Genomic DNA, 18,363 nt, shown 5'->3' with positions numbered 1-18,363 from the left:
CCAGGCGCGAGGCGCCAGCCAAGCGCGAGGAGCCAGCCAAGTACGAAGAGCCAGTCAAGCATAGGAGCTCTTTACACTCTCTTAGCCCCTCTCCTATTAGGAGTTTGTCCCCAGTAGAGAGAGTTGTTGGACAGGAAGACCCGGAACGGGAAGTGGCCTCTCCTACTGATCCGATTTTGGAAGAGGACTCAGAGGACGAGTCTCACGGTAAAGAAGGACTGTCGAACTACAAAGTTTTGACAGCTCTCCTTCTCCAGGAATACGGAGATGCATTGATCCCTGCCGCTCCTCCTTCGCCTCGTTCACTTTTTTCATGCTCGAAGACTCCGAAATCGTCGGCTTTCTTGAAGATGAGACCGACGATTTCTATGAAGAGAGCTCTGCAATCGCTGGATAACTGGATGCTAACTAAGAAAGAGCTAGTAAGGACAGTCTTTTGAATTTGCATCCCCGAGACTTACGGGCAAGAGAGGGATTTGGTACCAGACTGGGGAGAATATGGGTCTCACTCTTCCAGCTTCAGCTGAAGCTGACTTTTCCAGTCTGGTAGACGCATCCAGGAGACATAGCCTTCACCACGGCTAAGATTATTGGGTCTTTCAGAGTTGGATCATCTCCTCAAGGGACTTTTTCACATTCTAGAAGTCTTTAACTTCCTAGATTGGTCCCTTGGGGTGATGTCCAAGAAGGCTCATGCCCCTGAAGGGCTAGAACGGATGTACTCCTGGCAATTTTGTCATGTATTGACAAGGCGGTGCAAGACGGCTCAGGGGAAGTTTCTTCCTTATTTGGAGCAGGTCTCTTGAAGAAGAGATCTGTGTTTAGCGCTTTCTTGACGAAAGCAGTATCACATTCACAAAGAGCAGCTTTGTTATTCGCCCCTAGGTCTGATTTTCTGTTCCCGTCACAGTTGGTGAAGGATATTTCCCGATCTCTGACGGAGAAAGCGACTCAGGATCTTCTCCTGCAATCGTCCAGGAAGAAGAGACCAGTGATGGTGGGAGAAAAGAAAGTGGCGTCTACTCCTGTTCGGCCCTTTCGAGGTGGCCCACTCCCACTAGGAGTTACCAGCTAAAAGGAAAAACGACCGAGAAGAGAGGCTCGAGCCTCGTTCCGCCCCTTTAAAAGGGGAAAGTGAAGTGGCGCTCCTCCAAAACACCAGTAGGTGCCAGGCTCTGGGGATTTGCGGAAGCCTGGACTCGCATCGACACAGACCCTTGGTCGATGTCGGTTCTTCAGAAGGGATATCTCATTCCTTTCCTGGACAATCCTCCCCTGACGTCAACTCCGAGGGAATTGTCCGCCAATTACAAGGACCCTGTGTTGAAAGATACTCTTCAACAAATGGTGGATCAGATGTGGGACAAGAGAGCTATAAGAACATGTGCTGGATCAAAGCTCCCCGGGGTTTTACAATCGTCTTTTCTTGGTAGCGAAAGCCTCGGGGGGCTGGAGACCAGTCTGGATGTCAGCGCTCTGAACAAGTTTGTTCAAAAACAGAAGTTCTCCATGGAAACCTCTGCTTCAGTCCTGGCGGCTCTTCGCAAGGGGATTGGATGGTGTCTCTGGATCTCCAGGACGCCTATTTTCACGTCCCGATCCATCCTTCGTCGAAGAAGTACCTCCGTTTCATGACGGGGGGAAGGATCTTCCAATTCAGAGCCTTGTGCTTCGGCCTGTCGACGGCGCCTCAGGTTTTCACGAACCTTTTGAAAAATGTGGCGAGATGGCTTCATCTGAAAGGAATCAGTATATCTCTATACCTAGACGACTGGCTTATCAGAGCAAAGTCAGAGAAACAGTGTTTGGAGGACCTGACTGTGACACTAAACCTAATAAAGACTTTAGGATTACTCGTGAACCTCGAGAAGTCCCAACTGATCCCCAGCCAGAACTTGGTCTATCTGGGATTCGGATGGATTCTCGGGGTTTTCGAGTATTTCCTTCTCAAGAGAGACTAGCGAGAGGTTTAGAAAAAGTCTCTCTCTCCTAAGGAAGGAACGGACTTCGGCGAGGAATGGTTGAGCCTGTTAGGGACCCTTTCCTCGCTCGAACAGTTCTTTCATCTAGGAAGACTTCATCTCCGTCCTCTTCAGTTCTTCCTCAGAAGTTCGTGGAACATGAAGACAGGACTCCTCTCGGACATTTTTCCCATTCCAGATCTGATAAAACGACATCTAGAATGGTGGTTACTCCCACTGAGGGAAAACAAGGGTACGTCCCTGGAAATACAGAGCCCAAACCTTGTATTGTTTTCCGACGCGTCGGAAAAAGGTTGGGGAGCAACTTTGGGAAAGAGAGAAGTGTCAGGCACTTGGAATGCTCTTCAAGTGTCCTGGACATAAAACTGCAAAGAACTGCTAGCTGTACACCTAGCTCTAAAGAGCTTCGAACCGTTAGTATGCAACAAAATAGTACAAGTGAATGCGGACAATACAACCGCTCTGGCATTACATTCGGAAGCAAGGAGGTACTCACTCGTATGCCCTTTACGAACTCACAAGAGAACTGCTGTTGTGGACATCCCAAAGGAACATCTCTCTCTTGACGAGGTTCGTTCAGGGAGTAAGGAACGTACGAGCGAACAGGCTGAGCAGGAGGAACCAGGTCCTTCATACCGAGTGGACCCTCCACTCAGAAGTTTGCCTCAAGCTCTGGTCTCTTTGGGGAACTCCTCATGTCGACCTCTTTGCCACGTTCCTCTCGAGGAGACTGGAAGTCTTCTGTTCAGTAGTAGAAGATCCCAGAGCTCTAGCAGTAGACGCTTCTACTAGATTGGTCTCAGGTAAACGTTTAAGCATTTCCCCCATTCAAGATTCTGGGGCAAGTACTCAGGAAGTTTGTGACTTCAAAGGGGACAAGAATGACCCTGATAGCCCCCTTTTGGCCAGCTCAAGAATGGTTTCCAGAGGTACTGGAGTGGATAGTAGACTTCCCCAGATCCCTTCCACAAAGGAGGGATCTTCTCAGACAGCCACACTTCGAGAGGTTTCATCAAAACCTCCCCGCTCTCGCTCTGACTGCCTTTCGACTATCGAAAGACTTGTCAGAGCGAGAGGCTTTTCTAGTAAAGCAGCAAGCTCGATCGCTAGAGCCCGGAGAACTTCCACTATCCGGGTTTACCAATCCAAGTGTGAAGTTTTTAGAAGGTGGTGTAAGTCAAAGAAGTTGTCCTCCTCCAGTACCTCTGTAACAGAAATAGCTGATTTTCTGTATTTCTGAGAGAAGAATCGCAGGCTCTCCGTAGCCACGATAAAGGCTATAGAAGTATGCTATCGGCCGTCTTTAGGAATAGAGCCTAGATTTGGGAAACAATAAGGATTTGCATGATCTGATTAGGTCGTTTGAGACCAAGAAGTCTAGAATTACTTCTCCCCCTAACTGGAATCTAGACGTAGTGCTGAAGTTCTTGGCTTCAGAGAGATTTGAACCCCTACATTTGGCCTCGTTTCGTGATATAACGAGAAAATGTTTATTCCTTTTGTCACTGGCGACGGCAAAAACAAAAAAAAGGGTTAGCGAACTGCACGCCCTTAGTGACAAAGTCGGGTTCAATATAGATTCAGCCATCTGTTCCTTCAAGGAATTATTCTTGGCGAAGAATGAAAATCCTTCGAACCCCTGGCCGAGAAACTTCGAAGTAAAAGGATTATCGGGTCTCGTCGGCAGGGAACCGGAGAGGTCTCTTTGCCCAGTAAGGGCATTAAAGTTTTACTTACAGAAAAAGGAACAGTTGGGAGGTTCTAGACAAGGCCTTTGGTGCTCAGTGAAGGATCCATCAAGACCTATGTCTAAGAATGCCTTAGCCTTTTTTGTCAGGAACGTAATTATGGACGCTCATAAGGCTTGCACGGATGATTCTTTAAAACTCCTGAGAGTAAGAGCTCATGAAGTGAGAGCAGTGGCGACGTCTCTCTCTTTTCAGAGAAATATGTCGCTGAAGAATATCTTGGAAGCGACATATTGGAGATGTAATTCTGTGTTTGCGGCTCACTATTTGAAGGACGTGCGTGTGACCTATGAAAAATGTTTTTCATTAGGTCCTTTTGTGTCTGCGGGCACAATCCTGGGTACAGGAGCTGACAACAATCCTTAAAAATTTTTTTTTTTACTAAAGTCTAATAGATATGTTCTAGACTTTCTGCTGAACAAGTGCAGTTGCCGCACAAGCGGCCAGTCACTTCAGTTCAGTAAGGAACTCTTGTGATATCTTGTAATAGATAAAATTTTTTTTTGAAATTACTGTGTGCTTGTGCATTGTGGTTTGAGTTACGGTGTTGCGAAGAGTTGGGGATAACTCGGAGCAATTTTTAATACTAACATGGTGGTTAGGATCAGGTGGTCGGGATTGGTTGTGTGCTCCTTAATAAGGTGTGTTGTCATGTAAGTGGATCAGCACCCATTGACAAAGTCCTTTCAGGCTCTGCCGAGTAAGTGGATAAGACCCCTTCGGCAGACCCACAAGAATTCTTGGCCATAGATCACATATCTCGCTAAAGTTTCTTGAGGTGATGCAGACTACGGGGAAAACACCCACGAAGTCTACCACCTATCAGGTAGGAACCAAGGTTTTTAATTTATACCTACAACAGATGTTGTTTACCTGTCTATTCCAGTAGTAGCTGTCTCTTACCCTCCACCGAAGGGTGCCAATCAGCTATGTATATATCTGACAGGTAAGTTGATTGTATGAAAATGATATTGTTATAATACAATAAAGTTTCATACATACTTACCTGGCAGATATATACGATTAGGGCCCACCCAGCCTCCCCGCAAGGAGACAGGTGGAAGAGAAAATATATGAGTAGAAAACGGGAATGGTTCCTAGTCCTGCCGCCCAGGGCAGGCCGGTAGATCACCTGACCTACCTGTAGCGAGTGGCGCGAAATTTGAATTTCTGTCGGGGACGACGGAGTCTTAGCTATGTATATATCTGCCAGGTAAGTATGTATGAAACTTTATTGTATTATAACAATATCAGTTTTTTTCTTGCATATCAGTTCTGTGTTGTTGCCAATTCTGTATTCATGGCAGTATTTTGTTCATTTTGATGTTTTTGTTGAATTTTTTCTTAGTTCTGTTTGTTGTCCATCATGCCACAGTGAACTTCTCAAAGTATTTTGTATGTACTTATGTCCACTATCAAGATGGATCCTCATCTGCTGTGTAATACATATTGGAGGTAGCTTTTTTGCTAAGCCGTGAGATATGCCAAAGATGTTCACCCACTTAAGTTACATTCTGACAAGAGGAGGTTATATACCTTAAGAGAGAAGAATGCTGCTGTGAACTAGGGTAATCTTTCTGCTTCGGAGTCCTCAGTTTCTTTGTCAGGATTAAGGGTCTATTTGTGTTGGGCCATTGCTTTCTTCTTGTTCTGCTTCCAGACCAACTCTGCCTAGTGACTGTTTCTCTGCTGGTCTGCTGTGCACTTCCATTCCCCAGGAGTCAGTCTGTTCATCTGTCTTAGCCTGCTTTTCCTACCTTGCCTGTAGTGAAGTCTGTGCCTCACCTCCACCCTGCTTGCGATCACCAGCCAGTGTATGCAAGTGTGTTTTTAGGAATCTTCCATGGCACCGGCTATTTCTGCTGCTATTGATACCATTGAGCCACTTTTCTAGGCTTTGCTTCATGCAGGAACTTAAGTTTAAATAATATTTTGGTGTCTAGATCAGTCTTCAGAGTTCATCTTTGCCAATGGGTCCCATTCCTGTTGCTATGCAAATGGAGTGCATAAACAGTTTGAGGAAGAGCATGAAAGGCCATGTTGTTTGTCAAGACTTTTGGCTTCAGAGACCAGGTGTTCTAAAGAGTTCAAGTGGGGATCATGACTGTCTTGATGGTGATAGTCAAGGTTGCTCAAGGAAGTATGCCATATCCAGCTGAGAATGTTAATGAGGCAAGTGCAGTCACTACGACCACTGTCCTCTTAAGGTACGGGAGGTAGGCAATTGGCTAGACACCTGGAGGATTGTACTGTTGATCATGGCCATAGTAGCATCTTCCCTGTTAATTTTCTTAAGGACTTGTGCTATTTGATGGGATTTGTTCATCATCATCTTGTGATGTTTGGTACAAGGCTGCCCAGCCATTTACTGCTGAAGAGGAGACAGGTCTTTGCTGAGAGTGAGAGGAATTCAGGTGGGCATCTTCATGTCTTTGGACAACTACACCAAGTGCTACCTGACTAATGATGAACCAGCATACTCTGGAAATCCTTGGCCCCTGCAGGTCATGGCCACCATCTTTGCTGTTGACAATAAGGACCAAACAGTCAGTTGTTACTAATATCCAGAGGATGATGCTGTTACTTGGCCAGGTCTCAAGCCTGTAAATCATATGATCATTTCCGCTTAGTAAGTGTTTTGAGGAAGTAGACCTGCCCTCATCGGCATTGAAGGACCAGACTGTTTCTGATCTTCTCAACATGTTTCTTGTCCAGAAGGCTCACTGAAGGAATTCTAAGAGAAGTCCAGGGCAGGTATTTTTGTGAGCAGCTGGTTTCCCTGTGCTCTTAGCAGGAGATACAAGAATAGAGCTTGTCATTATATCAGAGGTTTAGACAGTGAGAAGACCCTAGGCTATGCCTCTTAGACATGCATACCTTTGTACTCTCAAGAAGACTAGCAAGGAGGCATCAGTCTCCCTTTTGACCCAGGAGAGGGAAGGATGGTCAGATGCCAAGTTGTCTGCCAGTGAGCATTGCCCTAAAAAATTCCGGAAATCTTAGCAAGAAAGAAAAGTGCCATAGTGGGTAAAACTCATCAGGGTTTGTTAACCACTTTGAAGATAAGCCACCCTTCTTGTTGCAACCAGTCTATTTTGAGATGTACAGCAACAATACCTGAAACTTTCAAGCCATGAATAGTGGTAAAGTCATTTGCCCAGAAGCAATAGATAGCTTAGGTTCTTCACTTGCCTGTTTTTTCTGCCAAAGGGAACAGGTGGTTGGCACCCTACACTTAGTCATTTTCCCTGACATCCATGGGCCTCAAAGATATATACATACTAAGATAATCAGAACATTGCTTTGGCTTGGCTATATTTCTGCAAGTCTTTATCCCCAGCTTTAGACACTAGGGGCAGCATGAGCAAATAGGGCATTTGGAAGTATAGTATATACTTGGACAAATGGCTGGTGATGGTGAGAACAGTGACAGAGTTATTCCAACATTTGGACCTTCAGTTTAAACTATATATAGACTTGGATTTTTATCTTACTTGGGTACTAGTCATATATGGTTCCTTCAAGAAGGCTGCCTCGATGACTGGCTAGTGATGGTGGTAAAGACAACAGTTACATTTTTGGACCTTTTTTTCAAACTTAAGATTAGACCTGGGTCTTCATCTTGGTTGGGAGAATTTGGATTTGGCTGACAGAGAACAGGGTCTGGAGAATACCCCTTGATCTGCCAATTTTGCTGCCCTCTAGTTTATGACCAAGCCATGGCAGTCCCTAATTAGTCATCTGGCATCCCTGAAGAAGTTATGATTGACTAACTTCTTTGAGATGGTCTCTTCAAAATCCAGTTGTCAAAGTCTTGGGCTGCTGTGTTCCTTTCAGGTGTTAACCTGGTTGTAGCCTTTTAGTTGGTCTTGGAGGATATTTAGTGATTGTTAAGACACCAGCCACCTGTTAGTGGGAATATGCTTGTCTGGAGATATTCTGTTCACATAATTCTATTCATGGATGGGCAGCATGTCTCTCAGATCAGTAGGCAACAAGTCCTAATAGGCACTGGGCAGGAGACATCACATCAACTTAAGTTGAATTTTGTACTCTTAGTACTCGAGTGTTTGCACTGTAAATGGAAGGAGAAACTATCCTTTAATTACTAGATAACTTGACAAGCCTACCTAAAGAGGCAGGTTGGTACAAGGCCCAGATTTCTCAGTTGGTTGGCAGCAGACTTTGTCATATGGGCAAAATTGAATTGTACAAGATTACAATTATACAGTATTTCAAATGTTTGTCCCAGGAAGGCACAGGATGATAGTATATGACTCCAGCTACAGGAAAAACTGGTTCTGTAGTTAGAGTGGTCTTTAGATCTGGAGTTCTGCAAGACTGGCATCTGTAGGGCATGCTATTAATGGATCTGTTTACCATGAGCATAAATCTCCAATTGCCCACTTATTATGCAGCCTAGAAGTTTGTTGCAGTGCTACATTCCAGAGATATCCTAGACACAGGTGGACAATGGCCAAGCTAAAGGCTTCCAGCCTTTTTAGGGTAACATTGATTACTCCTATTTGGCTGCAACAACAGTTTTGCAAATTATTGGAGATGCTTAGAAATGATCTTAGTTTCTGAGGCTCCATGGCAGGCTCAAGATGCTTCAGCTTCATACCTGGAGATCATCTAGTGAGGAAATGGAAGTAAAGAATGGCACCACCATCATTTTGATACTGTTGAATGACTACCAGCATCCTTTTTCAGTCTTGAGTAGATGTGATTCAATGATTTGTGCTGTGGTAAAGCCACAGAACCATTTAACTCCTCTGCTCCTATCATAGTGGATGTTCTGGTATTTCTGCGTCAACAGAAGCAGCTTTCAGTCATCAGGATTAAGAGGACTAGGTCTGCTCTCTCACAAGTGTCCAAGTTTCAGGAACAAGACTTTGGTGCCATGGATATTGCTTGTTTTTAAATGCAGGTACCCAGTACGTAGTGCTATTCTGCATTTTGTTTGAGGGATGTTACACAAATGAATTGGGCTGCACTTACTGGGAACCAAAATTGCCAGGGCAAGTTGTACATGCAGCTGAAGTAGGGGGAGTCCTCATAGTGTGTCAACCTTCATTCATTATATTCATAAGTTAAGAGATGCTTGGAGATCATAAGCATGTATGCCTCATATGAATGCTAAGTTTATAATTACATGCAATGGGTACCAATACAAATGCCTTGTGTTTGGAATTCTACAACTCAAGAGTAACCCCTTTTAAGTTAAGAGAGCCTTGGTCTCCTAGTTCAAATTGCTCTGTTGCCTCCTTCAGACACTTAAAAGATAACCTCGGGTTTCCTACTTCTCAACCTCCCCTTGAATGTGATTCAGAAACTGGGTTCTTGATGAAACAAACTGATTAACCCTCTTACGCCGAAGCGGTAAAAAAAAAATTGTCTCCCGTGTGCCGGAGGTGTTTCAGAGTGAGCGCGGAAGCGGAAAAAAATTTTTTTCAAAAAATCACAGCGCGCTTAGTTTTCAAGATTAAGAGTTCATTTTTGGCTCCTTTTTTTGTCATTGGCTGAAGTTTAGTATGCAACCATCAGAAATGAAAAAAATTATCATTATCATATATAAGTAATGCGATATCTTGTATTCAAATCGCACTGTGCGCAAAACGGTTAAAGGTAACAAGTTACTTTTTTTTGTTGTAATGTACACTAAATTGCGATCATTTTGGTATATAACACATTGTAAAACGATAAAAGCAACACAGAGAAAATATTATCACAAAATAATGCATGAATTCGTAACGCGCGGACGTAAACAAATATTTTTTTCAAAAATTCACCATAAATCTAAATATTGTCCTAGAGACTTCCAATTTCTTTCAAAATGAAGACAAATGATTGAATATTACTATACTGTAAGAGTATTAGCTTACAATTGCAGTTTTCGACCATATCTGACGAGTTAAAGTTGACCGAATGTCGAATTTTTTTATATATATTTTTTATATGCAATTATTTCGGAAATAAGAAAAGCTACAACCTTCAAATATTTTTCGTTTAATTCTACATGAAATTGCGCACATTTTCATATATAAAACTCTATGAAATGCCTAATATGAAATGGAGCAAATATTCCGAGAATGGGACGTACGCATTTCGGAGATTTGTGGCGGAGAATCCGCGCACGGAGGGAAGGAAAGATTTTTTTTAAAATTCACCATAAATCTAAATATTTTGCTAGAGACTTCGAATGTGTTTCAAGATGAAGATAAATAACTGAATATTACTAGACTGTAAGAGTTTTAGCTTACAATTGCGTTTTTCGACCATTTCGGTAGAGTCAAAGTTGACCGAACGTGGTTTTTTTTCTATTTCAAAAATATTTCAAAAATGAGAAAAGCTACAACCTTCAATTATTTTTTGTTGTATTCTACATAAAATTGCACACATTTTCATATATAAAACTTTATGTAACGGCTAATTTAAAATGGTGCAAACATTACCACAATCGCACGTATGATTTTTTCAGAAGAGTTACCGCGTGGACGTAAAGAAAATGTTATTTTTTTCATAAATTCACCATAAATCGAAATATTGTGCTAGAGACTTCCAATTTGTTGCAAAATGAAGGTAAATGCTTGAATATTACTAGAATATAAGCGTTTTATCTTACAATTGCGTTTTCGACTATTTCGGTAGAGTCAAAGTTGACCAAGGTTGAAATTTTGGCAATTATCGTTATTTATATGAAAATATCTCAAAACTGATAAAAGCTACAACCATGGGTTGTATTTAGTTGTATTGTGCATGAAATTGTGCACATTTCCATATATAAAACTTTATATAACGGCTAATTTTAAAATGGTGCAAACATTACCACAATCGCATGTATGATTTTTTTCGGAAGAGTTACCGCTCAGACGTAAGGAAAAAGTTTTTTCATAAATTCACCATAAATCGAAATATTGTGCTAGAGACTTCCAATTAGTTGCAAAATTAAGGTAAATGATTGAATATTACTAAAATATAAGAGTTTTAGCTTACAATTGCGTTTTTCGACCATTTCGGTAGAGTCAAAGTTGACCAAAGGTTGAAATTTTGGCACTTATCATTATTTATATGAAAATATCTCAAAACTGATAAAAGCTACAATCATGAGTATTTTATTGTTGTATTCTACATAAAAATGCGCACATTTTCATATATAATACTTCATGTAACGGCTAATTTACAATGGTACAAAAATTATGTCAAAGTGACGAAATAATTTCCGAGATGTGTCACAGATACTTTTTAGTGCAGCAAGAAAGAAATTCGCGCTTGCGCGCCTGCGTAATGATTGTAAACAAAACAACACCTTGATCCGTGAACTCCCAGCATCCCCCAAGGCGCGTGATTCAAAAGTTTTAGGCTGGTAGGCCTATAAGTATTTTTCCGCGAATTTTAAAAAAAACTTTTGTAAGTAGACGTAAAATACGTCCAGTCGGCACACGGGAGACAAAAAATGTCGACGTAAAATACGTCCAGTCAGCGTAAGAGGGTTAAGAAAAAAGTAGTCTTTACATGCAGATTCATCAGATATAATAGTTTGTATATGCAAGTTCATCAGAAATATATATAGTACTGATTTCCTAATTCCCAGCCTTTGTAATCTGGGTGTTTCTTTATTCAGGCTATGTAAAAAGTGGAATGGGTGGTTGGTTCCTACTGGTGGATACAGGTAGTGAATTCTTAAATGATTGCAATTGTCTGGTAAATACAAAAGACTGAGAGTTTGTGGGCATTCTAGACTGCAAATGTGGGAACTGTATGATTAATGGGTTTGTATGAAACTAGTTTGATTAATGGGTTTGTATGAAACTAGTTTTATGTTTTAACAATTCTACTAATAAAAGAGAAGTGTTGATATATATTCACATATTTTTATTCAAACATTTCATTAGCAAATGTGTAAGTTTAGTTGTTTATTGATATGATATTACTAAAGGTTATAGCTTTCCTTGGTGCCAGATAATGTAATCAATTTTTCTTTGAAAGTGCACCCATAGGGTGGTACAGTATCTGTACCTTGTGCAGGTCACTATACCATCCATTTGGTCCCCAGCTGTTTACTTGATGCTTATGTTTTTCATCTCTTTCCTACCAAACTTCCTACTTTAACTTCTGTTTACTCCAATTTTCACCTTAACAACAAACAAATCTCCATGATTGTGTATGATTCCTTTTAATGATGAGAACTGTTGATGATGATTTCACCAATTTGTCTGCTGAATTATTGTTTGTGATGTACCACTATCAGTATTGGGACTCTTGGTAAATTAGTATACTATTTTATAAAAGAAGTGAAAGTTTTAGCAGAATTAAGTTAAAAATGCTGTACTATTACTAAGTGGGAAGGGACCAAAAGGAGTGTATGAAAAGTGAAAGGAAATAAGCAATCCAGGTGGGGGCTGAAAGGGCACTTGAAAGAAGCTTAATACTGTGTAGAGTTTGCTGAATAAAGCACAATGTTTGAACCCCTTCTGAACTAATACATATACAATTTTTTTTTTTTGGAAGATGCAATATACTAATAGTTTTTTTATTCTGCCAAAATGGTTACATATCTGTTTGTAGTGTTGTAAGCATTTTAAAGTTACAGTATTGAAAAGGCTGTATTTTACCTTTATGGCTTGATGTAATCCGGCTCTCCACTGACTACATTAAGATGTATCAAGGACCTAACTGGGGTTACTTCTCTTTGTTTTTTATTGGCAGTATCTGAGGTTACTTCCCCTCTTCGTTTGTTACTGGCACTAGGACCAGGTTGAGAGTTACTGGACCCCTGTCGCACAACAAAACTGTTCAGAGACATTTCTTTCTGGAGTTTCTTTGAAATTTGGCTAAAGTGATTTGTTTCTGGTGTTTCTTTAAAATTTGGCCAAAGTGATACCATGCATTGTCATTAAACATGTTAGAGACATATTGCAACGTCTTTGTTAGGATGAAACTTCTCAACAAAATTTTTAACATCACTTGGCAAACATTTCTTTAATCACTGAAGAGGGCACAGTATCCCCTCGCTCTTCCTCTTCCTCCTCCTTGGATTCCTCATCTGCCGCCTGTTGCTGTTTGTGTTGAAGGTCTTGCGACTTCTCAGTGGTTAGCTCTTCCCTATGGGCATCCACTAACTCTTCCACATCCTCGCCATTGACATCCAAGCCCATGGACTTCCCAGAGACACAACATATTCCACAATAGGCATAGGGTTGTCAGGGTTAGCCTCAAATCCTTCAAAATCCATCTTAAGGTAAGCTAACACACTGGCTACAATTTTCTCCAAGCAGAGTTCATTGTCCTTGAAGTCACTCCCTGCCAAGTCTTATCTGAGACTTATGCAATTCAGTGTCTGAGGTCACTTCGAAGCGCCTTTGGAACAATACCTTTGTTTAAAGTTTCTTGAAGTTCGAGAAGATTTGCTGGTTATGGGCTGGATGAGAGGAGTGGTATTAGGGGGCAAGAACTTGATGGCGATGAATTTAAATTAATCCAACAACTGGTCTTCCAAGCCAGGAGGATGCGCAGGAGCATTGTCCATTACCAGGAGGCACTTGAGAGGTTATCCTAGAGGTATTTTTTTTTTACCAAAAGGCCAAACACTTCATTGACCCACTCAATGAAAATTTGCCTCGTGGCGTGACCCATGCCTTTTTGTTTGCCCTCCACATCACAGGCAATTTATTCTTAATAACATTGTTTTTCTTAAACATTCGGGGAGTTTCTGAGTGATAACCAGTAGGGGCTTCACTTTGAAATCCCCTTCTCAGTAGTAGGTAATTATTAAGATTATTAAGTTTCTAGACTCCTCAGTGGTAATACAATTATTTTTGTTTGTGTATTGTTACAATTCTTAAGATTTATTTTAGTGAGTGTAAAGCAACTTTTTATGTATAACCTGTGGTAAATTTTTTTTTGCCAGCAGTTTATGACTGAAGAATTGTTGGCACATTATGACTCAAGTTACTTAAAAATATACTTATTACTTTTGAACTTTTATATAGTGTAGACTTCATTTTTGTGATTATAGTGGAAGCCTTGCATTTTGTAAAATTCATTACTAGTTTTAGATCATAATTTTATTTACTTTATACTGTTAATAAATACTTAAACCAGACAATTAGTCGAGTTAATATTCTTAACTCTCATTCCATTGAAGAAAATAAATTTTTATGAAATATTGTATATCTCATAGGTCTGGTACGTAAGCCTTCAATGAGCAAAAGTGAAGCTGGTGAATGGCAACGTAAGAAAGGTCCAGCACCTCCAAGGCCTGTGCCTCAGAAAAGAGCTATTAAGAAAATGCCAATGCGCTTGGTTCAACAAGAGCTTCATGATATAGAAGTCAAGCAGACAGAACTGGAGAGGCAGGGTGTACTGTTAGAGACTTCTATTCGCAAACGTACAGAAGGTACTTCAAATAATCCTCAAGAGGATGCAGCTACCCTCAGTAGTGGTCCAAGTAGTATTGAAGTTGAAGATATGATCATGCAGCTCTTCGAACTGGTTAATGAAAAGAATGAACTGTTTAGAAGGCAGACGGAACTTATGTATTTGTAAGTACAGTACTATATCTGGTATCCTAACTGTAAAATTGTTTCTTTTAAAGTAGATTTTTTTAAGGTTTTATTGTTCAAAGTATTTGCAGTACTATTTAAATTATGATTACATATTAATGCATTAAATATTAGTCTTGTGCAGTACTATCCTAATTTAAATACTTCAGTACTTTATTCAAATCTAGGTAAAAATATTTAAAGTCAGATTGTTGCAATAGGAATTTGAAACGGTCATGTTTTACTGTCACTTTTACTGTCAAGCATCTGAACATGTGTTTACAAGAATGATGTCATATAGTACGTACCCACATCTGTTGTTTGTTGTTTTGTGACAATAGGGTTACTGCATAACAATTACTTATGTGTATTTTATTTTGAAGGTTCAAATCATGATTCTCCAGTAAGAACATGTTTGTTTTATTCTGGTTTTATTGATTTTAAACCATAAGTGGTCATGAAATTTTTCTCTTCCTTTCAGAAAACGTGAAAAACGTCTTGAGGAAGAATATGTAGAACTAGAATACCAGATTCGCTGTTTAATGCTCAAGCCTCCTTCTGAAAAGACTGAAAGCGATAGTACACAAGAAGAGGAACTAATAGCTCGATTAGTTAAGGTGGTTGAACAAAGAGATGAAATTATCAATTGTCTGGAGTTGGATAGATTGCGAGAAGCACAAGAGGATGAAAGTATAGCAACACACATGATGCAATATCAAGGTTTGTGTTTAAAAAATTTTATATTTGGATATAAAATTGCAGTTATCTAGATTGTATTCAATTTTCTAAATGCTCTATAGTATACTATGCATCTTACATAAGAAATTAGAATATCAGTACAGGCAGTCCCCTATTTACGATGGGGTTCCGTTTTTGAGATGTGACGCAAGCCGAAAAATTGTCGAAAATCATAAAAAATCCTAAGAAAACTTTACTTTGAATGCTTTGGGTGTCTATTGAAAACTATGTTAACTGCATTTTTATTGTGCTTTTCATAAAAAAACTTCAAATATTGTTTAATGTATATACTCTTGTAAGGTTTGATATTTAAAGACCAATTTTATGGCCTAAAATTTTGGGACTGAACATTACATGTGGTACATGTGGTATAGGTTAGTTTTAGAAATGTGCAAAAGTTTGGCACTAGGCTAAGCCTAAGCTTTGGATTTCCTGACAACAGACAATACAAATGTTTTACTTATTGGAGAAACTTTTATTATTGTTATGTTGTTTCTATATTGAAAAAGTGCAAACTTTAGGGACTAGGCTAAGCCTACCACATTCTTTGTATTTCCTGACAATGACATCAACAAAGCAGCATTTGTTTCCACAAGTCAACAAACTTTTATTTTTATATAATAACCATGACAATAAATATAAATATTATTTTACTTATCTGAGAATCTATTATTATTGTTGTGGTGGTTTAATTTACAGCTGTTCTAGGCTATAACAAGTGCAGCCTACCTTTATTTCCTGAACGCAAACAAAGTATCTACTAGCTGCTGCCATTTGTATTTCGTCAGCTAACTTCTTCATTCACAATTCACAGAGAATCATGTATTTTTTTATTCTGTTGTGAGCCTGGAAATAATTTCTGATGAATATACAGGCAGTCCCCGGGTTCCGTTCTTGAGATGCGTTGTATGCCGAACATCGTCAAAAATCCTAAGAAAACCTTACTTTTAATGCTTTGCGTATATTGAAAACTATGTAAACTGCATTCTTATTGCATTTTTCATCAAAAACCCTTCAAATATTGATTATTTTACATTTTGGTGTCATCTTTCTTCTGCCATATCAGCGTTGAGGCGTCGTAACTCTGGAACATGCGTCATAAACCTTGAAATAATTTCTGATAAATATAATTGAAAAGCGTTGTAACCTTGGACCGTTGTAAGCCAAACCCGTCGTAACCTGGGGACTGCCTGTATGTAATGTGTAATAAAATATACACATGGGCCTCATCGGTAGGTTTCCAATTCCCCAGAAAAAGCCCATAGCCAATATGTTATATGAAAATGTGAAATGGAAAGAAAATTAATAGTTGTTCATATACGAAACAAACCTTTGGTCTTAACATTAGGATAGATCTAGCGCCAGCTGGAAAATCGGTAAGTTTAAAAAAAAAATTGTTTATTAGGAATTACTGGCATCTGTACTTCATCACACACTATGTGGGATCTCCCACAATCCTTCGGCATCTCGTTGACTGCACTAGTTACTTTCTTACAAGAAACAGAGGAAATGCACTGATATTAGTGGACTCCCTTGTTCGAGATTCTCACAGATTCACATCAATGTGTATTAGGTGCAAAGAAAATGTGTGTACAATTACCAATCCTTGTTCTGTATGTCTTTTTTGGTTGGTGGAAAAATATAAAAGGTTTTATGAGAAGGGTCAGTACAGGAGGAGGGAGACTTATGCCTTCTTTCTTCTTTGAATGGCAAATCTCCTTCACCTTTTTTTCTGCATCATCGTGTTGCTGACCCATAAGTTTCTCCATCTAGGCTAGATGATTCCCATACCCCATCAGGTTCATCCATAATTCGTTTTTCGATGCATCAGGAGGGGTTTTGGGGATTTTTTGCCTAATTATGCCCTTCTTTCTTTGCAGGAATGGAGGAGCATCACCATCTTTGTCTTACGTTTCAGGATAAAGAGCATGTGGGCTGCTCTAGGCCTATCAAGGGTACCAACCTTGGGTGGCTTGTAGGCTCACTATATGGCATTGCGCTTCTCACCGGGACCTCCCTCTATGGGTGTCCCTTTCCCCCCTGGTCTCCACTTTATAGGGCTGAATGCCACAACATCTTATTTTGCTGTTCCCACAGGGGTACCTCACTTTGCTGTTCCTGCAGGGGTACCAGCAGCAGCCTCACATTTTCCATCAAGCGCAATGACAGACGGTGGGCACTGAAAGAGACAGCTTTCCAATGGCACTCTGTCGCTCCCTGGGATCCAACAACAGGTGCGATGGAGGGGGCAGCTATCCGGAGGCAAGTTCCTCCAGCCTCCCATGGACTTTCAGTATGTTTTCTCCCCAATGAGGGGGAGCGGGACAGTGACCTTTGTCCAGGAGAACTGGTGGGCCGAACAGCCACCTCTTCAGAGAAAACAACACTTTCACTTTGCACTGCACTTTTGAGAGGCATGCTCTCCACGAAAGATCTGAAAGAAGTGCCCAAATCTACAATCGCCTTAGCAAGAAAGTCAAATTTTTTCTCAAACTTTTGGAATCATGGGAGCCTGAAACAGGAGTCACTGGTAAAGAAGTAGGAGGGCTAAAGATTGTGGAAGTACCACCTTTCTCATACTGTCTCTAGCTAATTTATCTAAATGAGATATTAAAGCTTTCCACATAGAATCTTCCCAATCTACACATTCTGGACCAGTTTAATTCTTAGAACAAGTTTGCCCCCTACACTTGAGTTAATCTAGTCCTACAGCCTTCTGAGCAATATCTAATGCTCAAAGAGTTAGAATCTGACATAATTGAATGCTAAATATGCAAACAAACCACAAAATAAGCAAGTACATCACCAAAGAATACTGCAAATAACCAAACAATGACGAAAGATGACTGCCAAAACCACCAAAATTAGTGAGGAGCCGGCAGCAAACAAATTGGTTCTCTCTGCAGTTTTGTATCTATCAGTCCTGAAAGTGAGTGGATCCTATACACCTACACTAGCAATGGTGGTGCCGCCACAAAATGTAAGATTTTGAAGCAAGGGGGCATGGTGTCACTGGAGCTGTGCAGTCAGGTAGTGACAAATGATCGGAAGTAGTTGGGGTGAATCTGACAACTGGTACATCCTAGGGGGAAAAAAATGTCGCCAGAATAGATACTAGTGGGAACAGAGTGGTCCTAAACCAATGACAGCAATTACTTTGCTGGAGACGTGGAAAGGTCCAACTATTGACCTTTTCATCTCGGCCAAGAATGCTAACTTCCCCCTTTACTGCTCCCCAGTACAGGGCAGTGATGCAGGAAGCCTTCCAACCTTGAACTACAACACCTTCCTATCCTTCAGTCAACTGAGAGGGGTACTGAATCTACCGTTCTCTTCCCAGGCCCTCTTGAA

At 40.5% G+C, this 18,363-nt stretch overlaps 1 protein-coding gene and 1 long non-coding RNA gene across 10 annotated transcripts in view; one reads left to right on the top strand and one right to left on the bottom strand.

Annotated features, from left to right (window-relative positions):
* Positions 1-18,363, bottom strand: part of LOC135224954 (uncharacterized) — a 401,986-nt gene that overhangs the window by 68,941 nt on the left and 314,682 nt on the right. The window lies entirely within an intron of this gene.
* LOC135224874 (MICAL-like protein 1) overlaps positions 1-18,363 on the top strand; it is a 226,454-nt gene that overhangs the window by 200,403 nt on the left and 7,688 nt on the right. For all 9 annotated transcript variants that reach the window (XM_064264226.1, XM_064264219.1, XM_064264239.1 and 6 more), the window contains 2 exons: positions 13,914-14,274; positions 14,756-14,994. In XM_064264226.1, the coding sequence (XP_064120296.1) occupies positions 13,914-14,274; positions 14,756-14,994 (600 nt within the window). The remainder of the gene's footprint in view (positions 1-13,913; positions 14,275-14,755; positions 14,995-18,363) is intronic.

The sequence above is a fragment of the Macrobrachium nipponense genome, chromosome 20 (assembly GCF_015104395.2).
Source record: "Macrobrachium nipponense isolate FS-2020 chromosome 20, ASM1510439v2, whole genome shotgun sequence".
NCBI classification, from domain to species: Eukaryota; Metazoa; Arthropoda; class Malacostraca; order Decapoda; family Palaemonidae; genus Macrobrachium; species Macrobrachium nipponense.
Note: the sequence above shows the minus strand (reverse complement) of the source record. Positions and strands in the feature narration are given on the sequence as shown.